We start from the raw sequence: 19,317 nt of genomic DNA, 5'->3' as shown, positions 1-19,317 counted from the left end.
ACATGGTCAACCGCCGATCGCTTGGCTGTTATCTGATTGGTGGATACAAACCGGAAGCGGTCTGACGCCATCGCTGTCTCTGAGCCTTCAAAGCGCGCGAGGACGAGTAGCAGCAGGCGGGTTTGCGGGTATGTTGCATCTGTTTTACACACTTGACTTATTTACTTACATTTAAGAAACAACAACAACACCGTACTCACACATATAGCTTCTGCTCATCTTGTTGTCATGTCTGCGGTGCTTATGAGGAGCTAATGGTTCAACTTTTAAAGTCTTTTGCTTGCCTGCTAACATTTTAGCAAAAGGCAGATTTCAGCGTGACATAGTTATTTATAAAACGTCAGAAACTCTGCAATTGCCAGTCTCACATTGTAAGTTTGGCGTATTAAAGTTTCCGAACAATGTCACAAGTTGTTTCGTTTTCATGGTTTGATTTAATTGGATTTAATATTCCATTTCATTTTGAACTCAAAGTGTCTATGAGTATAAATAAATGTTTTATATGTGTGGGATTGTGTTACTGATTGTCTAATCAGTATTCGTGATTAAACCTTTTTTTTTTTTTTTTTTTTTTTAACATGTGGCATGGCGTATAAAAGCGGATAATGGTTTTCTGTGGTTATGTCACATTTCCTTTATAGTGGTTTCACTGTCTTGCCCTGCATCCCAGTGTGCAGACTATCCGCCCTAAATCGTATTGAATATTACTAATGTCACATACTATTTAAGATGGATAGTATGCACATTGAGAGGCAGGCTTGTTTTTTTTTTCAGACCTTGATCAGTTTTGCCAGGTCTATGGAAAGGAACGCTCAATGACCAATCAAAACTAGACTAATACCAAAACATGCCACATCCCGTGTTATGCTTTATCAGCTTTCCTTATTTGTCTTCATACTGTATAAAGCAAGTAACTGCATTAAACTACACTACACATACACTATTTTACCTGTAAATCTGCCATGTTGTAATCAAAACTACAGTTAACTTGTCAGTTCCCATAAAAATTACATCCATCCTACAAGTTCTGACTTGGCAGTTGGTCAAAGATTCTTAAAGGGTTAGTTCAACCAAAAATGATAATTGTGTAATCAGTTTAACTTCATGCTGTTCCAAAGATATTTTTAATTAAATCTGAGAGATTTTTGTCCCTCCATTAGCCATGTTTCCATCCAACTATTTTTATATGATTTTTGGGATGTCGCATAAAACATGTTGGATGTAATGCCAAGAGGCGCATGAATTCCTAAAATGCACCTATAAAACGTATTCGCTCAATTGAGGCGGATAATTTTTTTTTATCCAATAAGAAACTACGATGGGGAAACATTTACTCAATAAATAAATCCCTTGATGTGTAACAAAAAAAAACTCAAATGACTGCCTCAGCAGATGATGTTATTTGATAACTGGACTAACCAGCGGAGCAATTTCATTGCACAGCATTTCAGATGTTGGTTTAGTTATTCTGAAATGCCTGAGCCAAAGTCTGCCATCAAAATGATTTGGTATAATGAACTCCCAGAAATGTCTCACATGATTGCTTTCCCAAACACCAGGTATATACACGCAAGATAACATGACAGTGTTTAGTGCGTTTCGTCTGTGCGCTCTGAGACGCAAGTCATTTATGATGTAGAATAGCCACTGGCTTCCCTAACTGCAGCAACTTCCATTTTTATTACAGATATTTTGGCCCAATTTCCCAGGAAGTGAACACATATTCGCAAATGGTTCATGCAATATTCCTATTTTACACATAAGTTAAATTCGCAACTTTGGATGGAAACATAGTTACTGAAAGTCTTTTGTCCCAAAGCTCTGACGCATGATATGGAAGTATGGAAGTTATGACAATAAAGTTAGTATTTGACTGTGTGTTTATTGTGAATGATGAATGCTTGATGTGTGTAGAGGAAGAGCATGTCGAAGAGGAAGAGCAGTAATTCAGGACTCACTCCTGATAAGAGAAGCCGGTTATCTCAACCCGAACCCGAGGAGGAAGAGGAATTGGGCTTCTTCAGTTCAGGAGATGGCAAAAACTCATCACAGAGTGTAAGACATTTGCAGCAGAATACAAGAAGTCTCTTAACTGATTTTGTTTTTTCTTCTATGTGTACTTTATTGTCCTCATAAGAGAATGTGTGCTAATAATGGCTGTACTCTGGTCATAAGTATGCACACTGGCATAGACTTTTCCTATGTATATTTTCAGGTCACAGGTGAGGTGGGCATCATAGAGAGTATCTCTCTAAAGAACTTCATGTGTCATTCGTTGCTTGGTCCCTTTGAGTTTGGTCCAAACGTCAACTTTGTCGTAGGAAACAATGGAAGTAAGTTCTTTTTTGTTTCTTTTTTTTAATGCCATTAAAGGGATAGTTGACCAAAAAATTAAAATTCTGTCATCAATTACTCTTAAGTCTGTTCACTCAAAACTCAGATGCTTCCAAATGGTCATAAGGAGATCTTAAAATAAATCCATATGATGCGGTCTTCTGAAGAGACACAATTGCTTTATATGATGGACAGTTTTATTTTAGACTTTTATACACATAACATTGATCAGCGAACATACATAGAGCACATCAAATATGGTAAACAGAAATTCAGCCGTATTTGCTTGATGTATGAGAACAAACTTCATTGGTTCTTGCGAAAGCGCAAACATGATGGAGTGACACGCGAGAATGAACGTTTTAAAGCATCTGATTTTTGTGTAAATAGACTTCCAGTGAAGGGACAGAAAACTGTCTCTTTAAAAGATCTTCATTTGTGTTTCAAAGATAAACAAAAGTCTTGTGGGTTTGGAATGACATGGGGTGAGTAAATAATGACAGAATTTTAATTTTAAAGTTTTAACCCTTTAAAACTTTATCTAATTTGACATGATGATAGATTTTTTTTTTTTTTTTTTTTCTGTTGGTTGTAACTAACAGTGTGGGGGGAAAAACAGGTTCACAAGCAAATCTAGATTGACACTAGTGTTTTTGCTGAAAGGCAAAAATCCAAACCCCCTTTTGTTAAATGTATCTTATTGGACTGCTCTGCTTTAAATAAAAAATAAGAATAAGATGCTTCCAGAAAATGTTTCTATTTTATTTTTATATGTAAAATTTAAAACATCATTTTAATTCATTGTATTTTTCTATTTTATTTTGTCTGGTTATGTTGTTGTATTTACACAACATCATTGTAACTGGTAGAAAATGTACAACAAAGCTCTTGCCACGAAAATAGCCTCAGCTATTGACATGGCATTAAAAAATATACTACATACCTATCTTATGAGTCGGTTCTTGAAATGAACTACTGAAAAAACTGGTTTGAATCAGTCTGACAAGTTCTTCACTCATTGAACCCATCTGATGTTGAAAATGAAGTATCATACATTTACTTCTTTTTTTTTTTTTTTACCTGATATGTATCCTCTAGTGAACATTCTTAGTGAACACACTTTAGGCAGTAACACAGTGTAACTAAATTTATTTAAAAATAATTCTAAATGGATAGTTCACCCAAAATTAAAATTCTGTCATCATTTACTCATCCTCAAGTTGTTCTAAACTGGTATGAGTTTCTTTCTTCTGTTGAACACAAAAGGAGAGATTTTGAAGAATGTCTGTAACCAAACAGTTGCTGGTTCCTATTGACTTCCATAGTATGAAAAAAAAATAAATAAATAAATACTATGTCAATGGGGACCAGAAACTGTTTGGTTAACGACATTCTTCAAAATATCTTCTTTTAAGTTCCACAGAACAAATAAACTCATACAGGTTTAGAACAGCTTGAGGGTGAGTACATGATGACAGAATTTTTATTTTTATGTAAAATAGGGATACCACAGTCCAGACCACTAGGGGGCCACAGACCCCTGGTTGAGGAACACAGCAGCTCTTGTGTGAAATGTGGCTCTCAGGAATGTTTCTTGCATTAATTATAAGTGGTCTCGAGTTTGAACCTTAATCAACTGACAGCTTTTTTAAATAAACAAATACATATTTTTAGTGTCTGGTAAAGGGGAAATTGAAAATCATTAGATAGCTTACTACAGTTTCGCCAAATGTGAAGACATCTACATAATCATAGATTTATAAGTAGACCTATCAGTGCCAATAATAATAAAACAACCTATTATGAGTTTTGTAAAAAGCTTGTTTTACATTGTCATTTAATTCTGGCAAGCTTTTTAGGCTTCTTGTGTATTTGTGTGTTAGGTGGGAAAAGTGCAGTGCTAACTGCTCTGATTGTGGCCCTGGGTGGTAAGGCTCACACCACCAACAGAGGCTCCTCACTCAAAGGATTTGTTAAGGAAGGAGAGAGGTACAGCACACCTATCCTGTTTTTTCTGCATGTAATCACAGTCTGTAAATAGTCTCTAATGCAGGTTTTGTGTCTTTAATGTTCAGCTCTGCAGACGTGTCCATCACTCTGAAGAACAGGGGTCGTGATGCGTATAAACCAGAAGTTTTTGGCAAATCCATCATCGTAGATCTTCGTATCTCCAGCGAGGGACTGCGGACTTATAAACTAAGAAGTAAAACAGGTATACTTATTTTTTATTTTTTCCCCCAAAATAACAACCATTTATGTAAAGTTCACTTTAAAAAAGACCCACTTTTTTAACTTTAATTCATGGAGATATCATGGGCAATTTGCCATGGTTTAGTGTTAAGATTTTTGCCATGTGTTGGAAAATAGATACAAGTAAAAAAAATATAGCTGCAAGCAGAGCAGCACAGCAAGCACAGATTAATAATAAAAAATCTGTTCAGTCGTTTCTGTGTGGCTCAGACAAATGATCATCTGATCAAATTTTGGTAGAGCAGCACAGCAAGCATATCAGTACAGCAAGCAGAACAGCACATCAAGCAGAGAAGCACAGCAAGCAGAACAGCACAGTTCGCAACATAACTTCTGAACAAAGATTAATAAAAAAAGTTTGGTCAGAATTGGACAAAATTTGAAGGAGTAGCGAGAAAATGGAATGCTGTACTTTTCAAAATGGCCACTAATGTACTGAGTGGAGTCTTAATGTAAGATGTTGAATGTTATCAGTATAAGAGAGAGATTGGTTGTACTAAGTTTCATTTTTCTAAAGCAAAGGTTTCAAAAGTTATAACTTTACAAAAGTGAATCTTTGAACTGGTGGTGGCACTATAGAGTTGGTCCTAGATGCTCCAAAGTTGGTCAAATTACTTTTAATTACCATCACTACAAGTGTGCCAAATGTGATCATTTTCCTACTTATGGTTCATAGGACTGCCATTGACTTGAATTTGGGAAGAAGAAAAACAATTAATTTGTACATAAATGCACTGCATGTTGTATTTGATAGCTTCAAATTAGCTCATTCTTATACACAATGCCAGGAACAGGTGCAACTTCTGCATCATTTCCTGCCACAGTAACTCTTGCAGTCTGGGCATGTATGTCACACTGAGTTTCAAACCCACGATGCGAAGCGTTCGGGATCTGTGGTGTAACACATAGAGTCATGCACATTCACCAACCTGCTGAGAAGAGGCTTCAGTTTGAGAATGACTTCACAAAAAAGTTCCTTAGCATGTTAAACAAAATTAGCATGCAAAGCTACAGTACAGGTGAGAATGAACTCAAAATGAGCAGAAGTTCACATGAGAATGAACACAGAATGAACAAAAACGCACTTATGTCTAATCCAAAAGGAATAAAGATTAGTATAACGCTTACCCAGATAATAAAGGAATTGAAATGACACAACATTACACACAATTTTAAAGTTGCCCCACACGGGACTCAAAACTTGAATCTCTGGATCAGGTGCCTGTCACTTATCTTGTTGCACCACTGGGCAGACATTTGTTCACAAAAGAGATGCACCGATGTATCGGCCAACAATCGATATCGGCCGATAAAAGCCATTATCATCACTATTGGCCATCGGCCGATTGTTTAAACACTGCCGATGATCAGGGCCGATTATATCCTGTCAATCAAAAGAGTGCAGAAAGACGTGTTCAGACTGCAACTCATACATACTGTGTGTAAAGAAAATCACTCTTGTGTTGAATTTTAACAGTTAACATTAACAGTTTAAAAATAGTGCCCTTAAAGCAGGCTCTTTTTGACCCTATGAATCACCCGTAGTTCAAGCCAGGGTTGGCAGGTCTGCTTTTTTTTTATTTATTTTTTTTACATCAAATATTATTGGTAGCGCCTCCCATCCAATAATCACAAAAAGGTTTGTGCTTTATTACTTCTGATAAGAATAAAAGTTTCAGCTTTCAAATTCTGTCCATTTTATCATGAAATTCAAACAATAAATGGCGTTTTGGCACTCTTAAATGTGACGTGTCAGATCGCTGTAATGCTCAGTTCAGGCAGCAGCTCGGAGCGTGAGTCTTTTCTTCCTCTTCAATACAAGTTATATCTCGAAAAACATGCATGATCATCAGAGGTATGTTGAAAGATACAGTACAACTTACCGGAATGTATTTCTCATGTAATCACTTTATTTGTGTTTCAACCGCGGAAAGACGTCAATAAAACAGCTTGTGGACAATATGTCACATGTCACATTTACCTCAGGAATGTTTTCCAATGTTCACAGTTCCTTAGTTATCTATATATATATATATATATATATATATATATATAAATCACTAGAGAGGAGCTTATTTACTGTTAATTATATGTTTGTGTAAATTTGCCATGAAGACAACAAGTGCTTACTTAAGTTTTATACATTTCAGTTTTTGAGTGTAATTATTATATCTGAAAATAAACAGCAGCTGAATATAATACCTCTGTTGTTAATTGTAACCTCTTATATTGTAGCGTACCAAATGAGAGAGTTCCCTGTATAGTTTGCAACATTATTTGGGAGAGATTTTTTTTTCCTCAAGAAAAACCAAACTATCGGCATCGGCCGATATCATTGTGAATAATCGGCTATCGGTATCGGCAGAGAAATTTAGTATCGGTGCATCTCTAGTTCACACAGATGCCATAGTTCGGTAGTTCAAGTGAGAATCAACTCAAAATGACCAGAAGTTCAGATGTGAATGAACACAGAATGAACAAAAACAGACTTCTAATCCTAGAGGTAGACAAGAACAATGCTTATTGGGATTATAAAGGAATCCAATTGACACAACTTCACACAATTTTAAAAAGGTTGTCTCACACGGAACTCTAACCCACAATATCTGGATTACATGCCTATCATCTCGTTGCGCCACTGGACGGACGCATGTTCACACACCTGTCGAAGTTCAGTAGTTCAAGTGAGAATGAACTCAAAATGAAGAATTTTATAAAAATGCAATGCATGTTATATTTAATAATTTCAGTTGATTTCATTCTCAGAAAGACTCAGTATTTGGAACAGCATAAACTTTTACAAAATAACCATTTAGCATGCTAAACTAACTAGCATAAGGACCCAAACACAGGCAGGGTCAACTTTGGAGAGATATTTCTCAGGAACAATAGCGAATATCAAAAATCCGTTCAGTCATTTTTGTGCGGCTAAGTCCAAAGATCATCTGAACTCATTTTAGACAAAATTTGTAGGAGGAGTAGCGAATAAACTGTTTTTCATTTACTTCAATATGGCAGACAGGTGCATTCAAGGAAAATGACAAATGACACATCGTTGGAATCGGCATTAGGGAGGAATAATAATAAAGTAAACTAACAATTACTAACAATTTAGGGGGTTGGCCCCTAAAAATGATCACTTTAACCAGTAGATGGCTGCAGAGCTCCACTATTTGCTATTGCTATTTGAAATGCTATTTGTCTAAGTGACATCTTTTCATAAGTTTTTACAGTTGGATTCATATCTACATATTATGAAATCACAGTTATAACAATAAAAATAGCTTTTTGTCAAAGTTTAGGTTTTTTTTTTTTTATACTGAAGTCAGTTTTATACTGAAGTTTGTGCTAAGTTTTATTGTTTCATCCTCTCATCTATCTTTTTCTTTCTTTCTCTCTCTCTCTCTCTCTGTGGGTGTGTGTGCATTGTTCTCCATCTTGGATGTGTCATGGTGTCACCACTTTATTTTTGTGGTTATTGCGCATTTTGGCTGATTTTATTTGACAAATTATAACAGAGCAATTTTTGTAGTCTCACTAATTTATTTCTGTGTGTGTGTTTGTGTGTGTGTGTGTGTGTGTGTGTGAGCATGATCATTTTGCATTGTGGATGTTTTAAATTGTTGCCACTTCATTTCTGTCTATGTGTGTTCTGTGTTGTTTCTGATTTTGAGGACAAATTTTATCCATTTTGTAAGAACAGCCTGAGTGACTTTTTTCCTCACACAAACATAAAACCAGATATCATTCGAATTTATTTATTTATTTTATTTTTATTTTATTTATTTTTGTGTAGATCTAGAAAGTGTTGGCAGCGTTACAAAGTCTCATGCCATTTGGATAAAGGGAACTTTATTTCAGCAAATGTCATTTTGGGGTCAAAAAAAACCCAGAATAGCTTAGAAGTATTAGGCACTGATAAGTAGTGCTGAAATCAAAATAAAACCAAAATTACCATTATGGCTTAGTGTGATTTTCATGAGTCTGTGTTTTCAGCATGTCTCAGTGTCTTGTTACAGTAAATGCTGCTCCACATGAACTTATCTCTGCATTGTTCTGAGATTGGGCCACTTATATCATGCATTTGGGAGCGCAACATGCGCCAATCATCTTCCCATACCTAAACCAGCTGTTGTCATCAAAAAGAAGCTTTTTTTATTGCTCCTGGTTTTCCACCAAAATAAAAGCTTGATGGTTTAACATTTGAAATAAAGATATTTAGACAGTCAGAAATATTCTTATTGTGTTAAATAAAAATATCCTAATTATATACTTTTTTCTTTTTTCTCATTTTTTATTGTAAAATATTACATATTTTTATTTGCTACTAATAATATAAAATCTATTATCATTGTTTTAGAGTCATGTTGATGTATAATTACAAACTTTTTCATCAGATTTTGCAGCCCTACAAACAAGCATAGCAAACCTAAAGCTTTTTTCAATTTTTTTTTTTTTTTTTTTTTTTTCATAAAAATCGCAATTTGAATTTTTTTTCCCAAATAATGGAGCCCTGAACTTTTCACGTATGTGCTATCGTGACAAAGGAAAATGAAGATTTGCTGAGGCGCTCGTAATTAAAGCCAGGATTTAATTCTTTCCTGATGTGTAATCGACAGCCAGTCGAGTCAGATGTGCACATATGCACAACATATGTGGCATCAGTGGTGCTCCACTGGTTTTGCTTTATATTAAATATGAAGTACCAATGCAGCTCCGAAATTGCCAATCATACCAAATTCAGTGGTTTCATGCTCAGTGATTCACTGCAGAAAACACACTGTGGTTGGTACAGACCATGTTTATAGTCAACCTGTATTTTGCTGTAGTCTTTTTTTTACCTTGCTGTTTTGTTTATGGGTTTTGAGGACAAGGGCATTCACGGAACCTGTCCATGTTTGCATCTGCCTAATTTGCTTAGCTTCTACCACATGACAGCTGAATTAGCACAAAAGTTTGACTATTTGATTTATGATTTGCCTCCCTTTATAATTAGGTCACCTAGTGTCATCCAAAAAGGAAGAACTGATCTCTATTTTGGATCACTTTAACATCCAGGTATTGCTAGTCTTCACATTTTTCAAAAAGCTTGGTCACAAAATTATTTAAGGAATCTGTTTTGATGCATCTGTTTGGTTCTTCCATCCTCAGGTGGACAATCCGGTCTCTATCCTTACCCAGGAAATGAGTAAACACTTTCTTCATTCCAAAGGAGAGGGGGACAAATACAAAGTGAGTCTTAATGTTTGTGTGTGTGTATTTGTTTTTCTTAAGCCTTAGGCAAACTTGTAATTTGCTTTGCTCTTTTTTTGTAGTTTTTTATGAAAGCTACTCAGCTTGATCAGATGAAGGAAGATTACAGCTACATCATGAAGACCAAGACCATGACCCAGAATACAGTGGAGAAACACAGGGAGGCGAGTGCTAAAATAATCACGCTTACATATTTGCTGTTCTATATCTTGGGTGGAGGAGCTTTGGAAACAATGTGTGATTTGGATTGCTAAACTAGTTATTTTTAACGACCTCATAGTTTTTTTCCCACTCTTATTTCTGACACACCCTTTCCTCTTACGCAGACTCTACAAGAACTAAAGAGAAAGTACCACGAGAAAGAAGAGCGCTATAAAAACCTGGCTTCACTCGATGAAATGCAGCAGAAGTTGGATTTGCTGAAGAATCAGATGGCCTGGGCTCTGGTCAGGAATCACCGCCAGCACAACATGAGCTCTGAATGCATGAATCAAATCAAAATTCCAAAACACATTAATCAGTTTTATTAATTGTATTATATTTGTAATGGCTTTGTAATTTTGTTATGGTGTAAAGTAGTTTTTGTACTTATAACATCACATTTCTATTAAGTTGCACACAACAAACAAATGGTTAATTTTAATGAATCAGTCAGAAAGACTCTAACAGACCCTTTTCACATTTCCTGGTTTCTCAGAAGCAGAAGTTGTCATAGTTGGGTAAAAGTCTATGGCAGTGAATGAGAGAATACATTAAATATATTTTTTATGTTCCCATTTTCTCAAATAGCAAAGTAAAAACTGACAACTTTCAAAAAGATGAAAAAAATAGAGAGAGATTGATATGGCAGTCAGAAGAGAGAAAGATGTCAATTTCATCGTCATTCCCATAGCCGTTGTAATAGAAACACACCCTCACAGCAATGTTAACTAGTTTTTTGTAATTTGATGAAAAGTTAATACAATACTAAGTATAGAGTTATAAATGTACATATATTTAAAAAAAAAATAATAATAATTTGCAAGATTTACAATGCTGATCACTGTTAAAACGTGTCATCACAGTCTGTGAAAAAGTTCCATTCGTGGGTTCAATCTGTCAACTCACTCACCACTTGTTAAAGAACCAGAATCCATAATATTTTTTTTTATGGTTCTCACTCCTAGAGGATACTCATGCTTTAAAGAGGACCTGTTATGCCCTTTTCCAAAGTCTTGATTTTTGTTTTTGGGGTCTACTAGAATAGGTTTTTATGTTTGGAAAAAAAGAACATTTTCCCATATTTTGCGTTATTGCAGCACCTCTCTTCACAGTCTGTCAGTAACGCTCTGTTTAGTTCCTCTCTCTATGAAGCCCCTCCTTCGAAAAAGCGCGATGTGCCCTGATTGGTCGGCTGGATCAGTGTGTTGTGATTGGTCAACCACTTTGAGCATTTTTCATAAATGTTACGCCCCTTACCATAACCGCAAGATTTAACACACTACTGACATGTTTGTTCCTGGAAGAAAACTTAAGACTACAATCAAGGTGTTTCAGGGAGTTCAGAAACCGTGTGCACTGATAAAAAGAATAAATCCCTTTGAAGTGACTTTGTGCTTTGTATGTTTGCTGACCTTTTTCATGCTTAAACAGCAACATTACACACTAAAGAAAGCTGAAAATATCATAAAGCATAATAGGTCCTTTTTAAATTTCTTATATAACTGAAGATTGTGAGTTGCTTTTGCTGTCATTGTCACCTAATACTGAAATGTATGTCTGTTTACATCAGGTGGCAGAGTTGGAGCAGGGAGTGAAGCCCATGAGAGAACGAATCACAGCTGAAGAGAAATCCACCGTCAAATATGACCAGAAGGTGGAAGAGTGGGAGGTGATTGAATATTATCTGCAGTTTCTGTGGTCCAGTATCCTCTAGTGTCATGTAGCTAGGTATTTCACTACAGGATACAGTCTGGTCTAGATTTCAGCTTTTCCTGTCTTAAGTAGGCGGTTTTTGGCAAGAATGTGAATGCCGTTTAAAGCCATCACTCACAACTTTTGTTTTCACAATTCAAGGCCGGTTTTATCTGAAATACATTATTCCACAATATAGATTCAGATTCAAGTGCCTTTATTGGCATGATAAGAAGTCTTTACATTGATAAAGCATTGGCAACATTAAATTATGGACAAAACAAAAAAGTTTGATAAAATAACAGTGAGAAGGAAAAGACCAAATAGTACACAATGATTTGGTTTTTGTTATTCAGTTTTGTTATTCCCATTCAAATGTTGGGAGTTTGTTCTCGCCTGGCATCTTCCCAGTCTACTGACATTTGTTATGACATCCACTTTAAACATTACAACGCTCATGATAACTTTCATTAACTCTACAATAACTAAATCCACTTCACCAGCTAATTACTCTTCGACAGCGATGCCATAGAAATAAACAGGGCTACCGCAAAAATGGAAGTTTAATCACACAATTCTAAAGATGGCTGCGCGCTTGTTTCTCTGATGCATAGAGGTCTATAGACTGATATGAAAAAAATGAAGGTAACACTTTATTTGTCCAGTGTCCTTGTTACACATCTTACATGTACTTAGTATAGTAATAACAGTAAATTATTCATAGTTACAAGCAACTAAACCTAACCCTAATTATATAGTAAATACATGTTGTTGATTAATATTATTCAGTCAATTTTTGCACATTAAAAATATAGTGTAACATGGTTGTACTGAAAACACTTCAAATTTGTGGAGATGATTTTAAGTTAACTTAATACAAAGTGCGTCAAACAAAAGCATGTATAACATTCAAAGATTTAATGCCGCTAACCATTAAGTTTTTCCTAAAGCCAGCCAATCAGATTGAAACAGCCTGTTTTTGTCATTTCTTTCCATCTAGTTTTTACAATAAGATTAATTTGTTGACATAAAGCCTCTGGAGAGAGCACAAGCACATTTTTCTAATGGGCTGCAAATTTATAATCACAATGACTGACATGACTTCTGGTTTTTCTGAAATGCTTTTTTCCCCCTTTTTTTTCTTTAAAGTTCACAATCAGGTTTGGCACACCAGGATTTCCTTTTTCTTATTGTGTTTTGATAACAATGTGAAACAACCCAAATGACAAAAACAGCTACAGTTATTAATGCTTCTGTAGCATGCATACATTTTTCATAATGGCATGGAGTAGAGACCATGGTCTTGGCTCTTGGGCACAGTACATCAGGACTTTAATCTCATCGATGTTCCAGTTGCTTTCATGCTGTTATCTTTTATCAACAAGCCTCAAAGCTTTCTGCCATTATTACAGAGCTCTGTTGAGTTGTGCACTGGCAGCAACCCTAGTAGTTCTTTCATTGGGAAGAAAATCTTGATGAAAATCTAATACGGTTTTATTCACAGTAATGTGCAGTATGTCTGTTTTGGGTTTTGTTTGTTTTATAGGGGAAAGTTCAGGAGGCCAACAGAATATCCCAACAGTTGCAGGATCAGCTGGAGGGTGTGACAGAGCGGATGCAGCAGCTGCAGCCACGTTGTGCTGAACTAAAGAGCCGAGCACAGGAGCGCAACCGAGATCTCAAAGCAGCCGAGGTGCATAATCACAGCACATCCTGACAAACATGCTTGCACAACATAATAAATAGGCCTTGTTCAGATCCGATTGTTTTGTGTCTATCCGATTGGAATCCGATCATATTTAACAGCAAGGGAAAAAAACACATAAATCAGTTTCAAGCTACAGTCATATGTGGTTTGAAATCCTATTCATATCACACTTCTGGAAATCAGTTTCAGTCTGACCGCTCTGATCAGATTTCGCATAGCTTTTCTGCCTGTCACTTTTTTCGCACCAAGTAAGGATGTTTACATGAGAAATGCAGCAGGTGTACCATTCAGTCCATTATAAAACACTACAAATAGGGCTGTGCGATATGACATATATATCGTATATATCGTAGTATGTAAATATATTTGACACAGTTGACACTTTAGAGTGATGAAATGCATGAATGAGAATATAAAGAGCAGGACGTGCTTGATGTTAAAAGAGTTATAAGCGGAATATATCCTGAAAAGGAACTCAGTGCAGCACTTGTGCTGACTGGCACGCTGTGAAAGTGCGCGCATGAAACCTGCCTCTCTTAGAAGGCAATCGCGAATTAGAGACGTGCTCGATGTTAAAGTGTATTAAGCACAATAAGTAGGGGTGGGCGATATACTGGGAGACACGATTAGCCGGTAGAAATTTTTCAACTGGTAGAGATTTTGGACGATCATCTCTGTCGCGTGAGGTTGCTATGCTGCGTGGTCACGAAAGCTTATAATTTGCATGGTTTTAAACCGTTTAAGTGCAATTAGCAGCGAAGGACAACTCATTTCATCATATGCTCGCACTCTCTGAGAGACTTTCTCAGCGCTGTCTGAGTGACACACGACATGAAGCCGCTGCTCATAGAGCGCGTGAGGACTGAACTGAGTGCTTTTTGATGCCTAATTGGGCTTGAACGGTTAAATACACATACCTATGTGTCAAAGTGACCATGTGTTTGCAAGTAAACAGAGCCATTTATGTCTTAAGTGAAGGTACAGTTGAGAAAGACAAGGCTTGAGTTAATGGATCGGTGCAGTCAGTCTTAAAGGGACAGCATCCAAATTTACCTGCTGTCATTATTAATGCTAATCAAACAACAAAAAAGAGAGAAAATCTCTCACTGCTTGCTTTTGTAACTTTAATAAGAATAAATGTATATTTAATTTACACAGTAAAGACTATGCATTGTTTTTTATACCTTTGATTACTTTATACATTTTCTAGTGCTTGAAGTTTTTTCATGTAGGTCTATTTCGTCTGTCTTTGTTCTATTGTAGTTTGTCTTCTTTGCTCTTTCTTTATCACAGTTTATTTGTCTTCAGTAAGCCTGAGAGTTTTTTTTTAAGGCTAGTATAAATTTTTTATATTATATTGAAATTGATGATAATTATGAAATTTCAATGATATGGAAAGTTATTTAAAGCAAAAATAACTATATCGTGATATATATCGTTATTGTGATATAAAATTACTCATATCGTGATAGGAGATTTTGGTCATATCGCCCAGCCCTAACTACAAATAATGCATGTCTGCCCATTATATAATCAAAATCCACTTTAGAACGCAATTGGAAGTTATTGCAAGCGCTCAAAGAAGGTTTAAAGTGGGTTTGAGCAAAAACAGTAATAATCTCATAAATTGTGATGTGTAGCTTGATGCTAATTGTAGCTCTAATGCACCTGTTACTTATCTGTGATTATATTTTATGATGTATTTGGTTAGGTAAGCATTATAGATGCTTTCTCAGTCAGCGCCACCTATCATGCAGGCGTGAATTAGGCAAAGGCTATCAATCGTTTCGCGCTCAGTGTGAAAGCACAGTTTGTCAGCGATTCGCTTTGCTTTATTGTGACACTTTATCTACAAACTACAAGCAACAGCACAAATAAATACAATAGAGCAAAGATACAAATAAAATAAACAGTGCTTTTTAGGTTATTTAGTTATCTAACAGTAGTTTTCAGGTACAGAAATTGAATAAAGTAATCAAATGTAAAATAACATTGCATTTAATCTTTACAGATTAATCATTATTAAAGTTACAAAAGCTATTCAGTCAAGAGAAGTGAGTGATTTACTTGTCTTTTGTTTTTTGATTAACATTAAATACACCGACAGCAGGAATATTAGGCTGCTGTCACTTTAAGACATAGTGCACGGATCCAAAATACTGATACTGATACACCTGTGTTGTCTTTCCTGGACTGTTTACTTTCACTTAAGACATAACCTACTATGTTTGCTAGGTTACTCACCAAGATGGGCATGTTGACACAATTTTTGTGTGAAATTTGCAAGACTTAAAAGAGAACTCACTATTTTTGTGCTGTCTGAGACACAGCTTTCTATGTGTGCGCTTCAGATGAGCGCGCACAAATCTGTTCACAGTATGTGCAAGTTCTCTTTCACATCTTCCTGAGCTTAAATGTTTGAATTGGCAAGGCTTAAATGAGTTTAGTTTAAACACAGATAGCAACATGTGCTGTTCAGGTCTCACCTGCGCTTGCGCGCTATTAACACCCGGGCGATAACGGCATAAATGACTGGTCATATTAGAGCATAAAGCACTCCTGTTGAACAAGCCCTTCTACCAACACATTGTCGTTGAATCCAATGCAGATATTCTGCAAAATGAAACAGGACACACAAGTCGGATCTGAACAGTTGCCTTTATAAACCACATCTCAGTGGTGATTGGCTGATGGAGGAGAAATTCTCTTTGTTTTTTGGGGGGGCTTAGGCTGGACTTCATCGGAAAAAAACGAACTTAAGAGACCTTCAGAAGGATAAAGATCAGCTCAACAAGCGTATCCAAGAACTTAAACAGAGGTACTTCAAAAGTGAAGCGAAAGGAAACAACGTTACACAACATTATCCTTGTACCATTTCCAGCTGTTTCATTATGACCCATCACCTCCTCTCTGTCCAGCATAAGTCAGGCGAACTCAGCTGACACACAGGCTCGTGTGGAGAAGATGAATCACATTCAGGCTGAGCTGGAAGATCTGAGTTTCCAGGACTCCACTCTGGCTCAGCAGATCGATCAGTTTAAACAGGCCTGTGCCGCTGCTAAAGAAAGGCTGAGTAGAATGAGGTTAGTGCAGATGTTGGTAAACATCTTTTCTATATAAACATTTTCCACAAGCCTATAAATGTAAAAAAAAAAAAAAAAAAAAAAATATGTCTGGAAAAGTCATACCAGTTACATATTTTTTAATAGAAATAGTGAAATACCCATGGATTTTGTAAACTTTTTGTAAAATATATAAAAGTCTAAAATTCATGGATATTTCTATAACAAAATATGTAAATGGTGTATTAATATTTCTTTTCTTTTTTTTTTTTTTTGGTTATAGCATCTTTTAAAATATGATAGTTATGGTTGTTAAATAGTGGTACTGGAATCTCTCTATAGAGTGCCAGCACACTTTTTCAGTGGCCTTGGTTCTGGAAATATTTTTCCCATTGAGAAAAAGTCTTTAAGAGTTATAAGACATGAACCCAACCAACCAACCAGCTATGAGGAGAAAATCACAATATTGCAAACTTTAATTTGGAGCAAAAAGACAAAATTGAATTGAAATTAAAATTGAACAAAAAGACAAAGGTACACGACTGTACTTAATGGCTTTAATGAGGAAAAGAACTACAATCCCATGAAGCATCGCAAATGCTATAATTGCATTAAAAAGATGGAGAAATACAAAACAGATGTTGATTATATAGAAACAATATATTTAACATTTATTGCAAAACAAATACAGGGCTCCAGACTAACTTTTTTACTGGTTGCACTGGTGCTACCAACTTTCTCAGTTTGTCGCACCAGCACGATTTGGTCGCACCTTTTTTTTTTTTTTTTTGCTACAACATGAGATTAATCAATGCAAGCTGATGAATAGTTGTCTTAATCTGCATACCTTAGTTTTGCACTGATGTAAAAAGACTGACAGTGACATGAGACCTCATGTTGGCAAGATGTTTTAATCTTTTAATTATCAAATCAAAAAACTATTGGTCAAAAACAGAACGGTTTGACTTTATCTTTGTGAAATTATATGCTACACACAAAATAAGCATGAAACAAAAGTAGACAGGCGGAATGCGACGCAAATTCACTCTCTGACAGCAGGTAGCACTTATGGAAGAGCAGTGATACAGCGTTTCCTTGGTTACTGCTGTAAACAAAGCAGCACTGCGATTATAAATAGCTACTTTATTCGGAGGTAAGACAAAAATAAAATGCCATTACCATCAAAACTTTTCTGAAAACAGCAATATATTATAATATATCAATATATTATAATATATCTCAGCACTTCAGCAATATATCTCAGCACTTCAGAGATATATTCATATAACCCCTCACCCCCAATTCTATATCTATATTTTCTTCCTATATTTCGAGCATGGTGAACAGTGAGCTGCTCTGCCTGCTACAGAATTTTCTCCTCTTTGCATCAATATTCAGCGTCTCTGGCCTCTTGTTAACGGCCATTTACGGACTCAAGCATGATGTGGGCTATTTACCTTTATCACTGTCCCAGTAGCTCCCAAAAATAACGGAAAAATAAATACAAAAAATACAGTACAGACACTGGAGAAATGTAATGTATTTTTGTACTCATATTTCTGTTATTTTTGGGAGCTACTGGAACAGTGATAAAGATCTACCAGTCAATCGCGATCGACGGGTTGGCGAGCCTAAGCCATTGCTGCTGGAAGTTGTGCCTTTTCTTTTTCCTTTGCTCACTTGGTTCCTCCCTGTCCGCACCTGTGCTCTCATCATCAGTTGTGTCTGTATGCTGGCTCGTCCTTTCCACCAGCATCCTTGACCTACAAACATTGCTTTTTGAAGTATTCAGCTATTGACCTTTTCATTTTAATATGGCTTAATTCCTAAATTTCCTGAATTCCTAATTGCCGCGTTTCATCATCAGTGTGCAATGCACGTGTACGTTCGCTCTCTAGTGGTTAATAAATAGAACTGCATGTGTCTTGCGGAAGAACATTGTAGCCGAAGCTACTTCTCTCTGTTTATGTCTATGACGAGTCACGCAGGTACTTGTGCTACTCTGCAGCGGTGCCGACCAGACCGGTCTAAAATAGTCCGAATATAAACACTTATTATAGGCGTACCGTAGTGATTCAGGATAAGACAAAAACACGATTTGGAAAATGGATTCATGATGTACTTGTTCATTATATAAATTTTGTACATTTTGAACACAAAAAAGTTACGGACAGCAGCACCTGCTAATACAACGCCGTTCTGTTGTGCATGCGAGTGCGTGACCATGCACTCGCACAAATGCTACCACGTCAAATTTTAACTCGCACAATTCTCAAAAAATAGTCGCATATGCGCATAGTCTGGAACCCTGGTATATTATGCATACTAATGTTAAAGTAGCTTGAGAGTGTAGGGGACTACGTCATTCACAGTGCTTTAGTGATTAGTGGGTGCAAAAAAAGTTATTTTGGTGTGGCTTTGCTTTGCTTCTCTAATTGGTGGAGATAATGTTATGTAGGTTAGTTATGTAAGTTTTCACCAGGAAGTCTGCTTTTGAACAGTTATTTAAAAAATAAGTTGAAATAACGTAGGCCGATGGCTTCAACAGAACCATATACCATCTATTAACAGCCTCATAGCTCACAGCAAGTCTGTTTTTAAAGGGTTACAAGTTATCATTCAAAATCAGTTCCCCTATGGAGAAAATATATTGGACTTGGACTGTTGGTCTCTGTTACTGACGTTGACCATAAGAACTCTTTGTACAGACAATCCCAGCATATTTTCATGTTTTTTATTAAAATTCTGACTGTATAATTCATAATGAAACATGTTGTTTTAAATTAGGGGAAAAATGGCCTCCACTGGATCTTGAAT

The 19,317-nt window shown here is 36.1% G+C and overlaps 1 protein-coding gene across 1 annotated transcript in view; it reads left to right on the top strand.

Annotated features, from left to right (window-relative positions):
* LOC127498205 (structural maintenance of chromosomes protein 6-like) overlaps positions 1 to 19,317 on the top strand; it is a 29,727-nt gene continuing 10,410 nt past the window's right edge. The window contains exons 1-13 of the mRNA XM_051867305.1: positions 1 to 128; positions 1,915 to 2,055; positions 2,216 to 2,333; positions 4,218 to 4,323; positions 4,410 to 4,546; positions 9,581 to 9,642; positions 9,736 to 9,816; positions 9,900 to 10,001; positions 10,164 to 10,283; positions 11,609 to 11,707; positions 13,277 to 13,423; positions 16,168 to 16,256; positions 16,357 to 16,521. Of these exons, the coding sequence (XP_051723265.1) occupies positions 1,924 to 2,055; positions 2,216 to 2,333; positions 4,218 to 4,323; positions 4,410 to 4,546; positions 9,581 to 9,642; positions 9,736 to 9,816; positions 9,900 to 10,001; positions 10,164 to 10,283; positions 11,609 to 11,707; positions 13,277 to 13,423; positions 16,168 to 16,256; positions 16,357 to 16,521 (1,358 nt within the window). The 5' untranslated portion in view covers positions 1 to 128; positions 1,915 to 1,923. The remainder of the gene's footprint in view (positions 129 to 1,914; positions 2,056 to 2,215; positions 2,334 to 4,217; positions 4,324 to 4,409; positions 4,547 to 9,580; positions 9,643 to 9,735; positions 9,817 to 9,899; positions 10,002 to 10,163; positions 10,284 to 11,608; positions 11,708 to 13,276; positions 13,424 to 16,167; positions 16,257 to 16,356; positions 16,522 to 19,317) is intronic.

The sequence above is a fragment of the Ctenopharyngodon idella genome, chromosome 2, assembly GCF_019924925.1.
Source record: "Ctenopharyngodon idella isolate HZGC_01 chromosome 2, HZGC01, whole genome shotgun sequence".
NCBI classification, from domain to species: domain Eukaryota; kingdom Metazoa; phylum Chordata; class Actinopteri; order Cypriniformes; family Xenocyprididae; genus Ctenopharyngodon; species Ctenopharyngodon idella.
This window is presented reverse-complemented; position numbering and strand designations above follow the sequence as displayed.